This window comes from Ascidia mentula, chromosome 1 (assembly GCF_947561715.1).
Source record: "Ascidia mentula chromosome 1, kaAscMent1.1, whole genome shotgun sequence".
NCBI classification, from domain to species: domain Eukaryota; kingdom Metazoa; phylum Chordata; class Ascidiacea; order Phlebobranchia; family Ascidiidae; genus Ascidia; species Ascidia mentula.
The window spans coordinates 20463386-20466362 of record NC_138566.1 but is presented as its reverse complement, the minus strand read 5'-3'; the positions used below and the strand labels follow the sequence as shown (position 1 = coordinate 20466362).

Genomic DNA, 2977 nt, shown 5'->3' with positions numbered 1-2977 from the left:
TTACTGCCAAGCAAATCATTCGTTATTATCAGTTACAACTTTTTTGAGAGTGTGAGAGTTTTGAAAATCAAACGAAAACATGGGTGAAGTTCTAAATTTGTTATGGCAAGTCTTTGTGGGATTTGTAACGTCGTTCATCAGGTGTGTATGTCAAATTACGTTTCATGTAAGCAAGCGTGTATCAGAAGTTATTTGTTTCTATCAACAGGTTGTTCAGGAAACCGGCAGCCAAGTCCATACATGGGGAGATAGCGCTTGTTACAGGAGCAGGACATGGAATGGGGAAGTTATACTGCATAAAACTTGCAAAACTCGGAGCTACCATCATAGTAAGCGAGCTGCCGCGGTGCAAATGAAAAAAATCCAATACCTCGGTTTTACCATTTTTAAACGAAATCGTGAAAAAATTAAGTAAGTTACCACTCATTATAAGAATGCAGGGAAGCAACAGATCGGTTTGTTGTTGGATTATTATATCCTATCGAAAAACATGTCAAAATTTAGGCTGTAGACGTCAATGAGTCGACAAATGCGGATACATTGGCAATTCTTAAACAAATGCGGGCTAAGGCGTATGGGTACACCGTGGACTTGAGAGATAAAATGGAAATTCGAAAGTAAGTGGAGAACACTACTTAGCAATGTGAATTTAATGGAATGGAAACTTCGTTTGCTTTTCGAATGCGGACATTACCTTTTGATTGCTTTCGAAATATATTTTAGATTTGCCGCAAAAATTCAGGAAGATGTCGGTGACGTCACAATGCTTGTCAACAATGCAGGAGTTATTTATCCAACAGATATTCTCTCGTTGACTGACAAAATGATAACAAATACCTTTGAAGTTAACATTCTTTCTCATTTCTGGGTAAGTCGTTTTTTTGCACATTACGATAGATATGTTTGTTAAACATTTTAAATGCTGCAAATTATTTTGCAGTTGATCAAAGAGTTTTTGCCAAGCATGAAATCGAAAAATCACGGTCATATTATTGCCATGGCATCTTATACTGGACTGTTTGGAACAGCTTATATGACAGATTACAGGTATTTGACCTCTTATCACCCGGTCATACGTATTTGAAAAGGCTTTAGTATCCTTCATTAATATTTCGATGACAATTAGTCGGGCAAAATCTTTTATTATTTCAGACAATAATTTTTTTTTTTTTGCAACAGTAAAACACAGAATGTAAACAAAGGTTACAGTTTAAAAAACTGTTATAAAACGAACCTTTTTTACCAGTTCGACAAAGCATGCTGTGGTGGGTCTCATGGAAGGTTTGCGTAACGAGCTGCGCAGACAGAACATATGTGGAGTTAAACTTACTTGCATCTGCCCATCATTCGTTACAACCGGCTTGTTAAAAAATATTCGAGCAAACCTAAATGTGCCAATTCTGGAACCAGAGTTTGTGGTCAACCAAGCGGTTCAGGCGCTGCTTCGGGACGAATTTCTGGTGACAGTGCCTTCGGGTTGTGTGCCACTACTAATGAAGTAAGTTATCATGAGTAAATATTTTTATACAATGAAAACGGGAAATGCAAAATTGAACAGTTTATCAACTATGTGAAATAGATAACATGGAGCCAGTTTGCACAACAGCTATTCAAAAATTTGGTTGTGTGTATACCATCTGCCCCAAACAATGTTTGTGTTTGTAACTATATATGTAATGATATGTTTTAGTCTAATCAGGCATTTTGTTTATTTACAGAGCTATGTTACCTCGTGCAGTAAACGACGCACTCCTTGATTTCGTCCGAACAGAAGTGGATTTAATCAACGACGACTAAATCTATACATCATACATAACTTCCATGTAATTATTGAAAAAGCAAAAATTTAAATTGATTTGGTTCGAGTAGCCTTATTAAACATATTAGCCAGATGAGCCAAGTATGAGAGAAATTTCTCCATGGACCATATATGGTTTATCCATACATAAGGGACAGGATGATCAAGCACTTGCGAAAAATATTCTCCGGACAAAAATAACGTGTTTCGTCCTAAAATTGTATGTTTTTTCATTAACTTAATGAACAACAGTACACAGGGTTGCCATCGATCTGGAACCCAAAATGAGGACGGCTGCGGTATAGCGATTTTAAGGGAATTTTAACATGACAAAAGTTGTGGGACCATTTAGGGCAGCGGTGCACAACCTTCGGCCGCGGACGCTATTTTTTGCGGCCGTGCACATTTATATCAAAATATATGCATTGGCGGCCGTCGTTGCTTCTGAAACTTGTTTTTAAAGCGGTCTCGAGAATTAAGCTTTTAATTAGGCCCATTTCCATTTCCGCGTTATACACATTTGTTCGCTGTAGCGAGTAGTAACTGGTGTAGCCACCGCAACCGAGACAAAGCGCAACAATACGGATGGTGACGTCATAAAACATTAACAGCATATCGGTGAATTGTCACATACGCATGTACAGTTGTCGAAAAGCTAAACAATGGAATCACTCAATCATGTCGCTGAAACGCAAAAGGTTGTCAAAACAAGAGAAAAGGGCGTTTAATCCCAAATGGGAAGTGGATTATTTTATGATGGAGACGTGAACCTAGCGTGCAAAAACAAGGCGGCCATTGAATACTTCGACGTTTCATTAGATTGTTATATACGTAATTTGGCAAATGTAAATAATAAATAGTGTATATTTTTCAGGTATGGAATCATTTCCATTCCTTTCTAATAATGCTCACGTCAACTTGTCGTAATTATCAGGAGTATATCGTTGGAAAAGCAGTATATTCAGTGGCGGTCGTTAGCACACAGTGGTGTGTGTGTTGCGGCCCGCAATAGTAAAAAGGTTGTGCACCCCTGATTTAGGGGGTAATGTCGCCTGGTACAGAAATATCGTAGCGAACATGTTGGCAAAAGATGGAAAAGTTTTTTAACATTGATTGTCAGACACAAAATAAGGACTTATGTGATCAGCGCAGTTGGTGTAACTCTTTTAGACGACTTTG

General features: G+C 38.0%; 1 protein-coding gene across 1 annotated transcript; it reads left to right on the top strand.

The window, feature by feature from the left end:
• LOC145911124 (estradiol 17-beta-dehydrogenase 11-like) lies at positions 1-1797 on the top strand. The gene is made up of 7 exons (XM_082998375.1): positions 1-141; positions 209-329; positions 505-617; positions 724-868; positions 941-1047; positions 1247-1479; positions 1700-1797. Exons 1-7 carry the CDS (start codon positions 80-82, stop codon positions 1795-1797), a joined length of 879 nt encoding a protein of 292 aa, XP_082854501.1. The 5' UTR covers positions 1-79.
• Positions 1798-2977: the final 1180 nt, after the last annotated feature.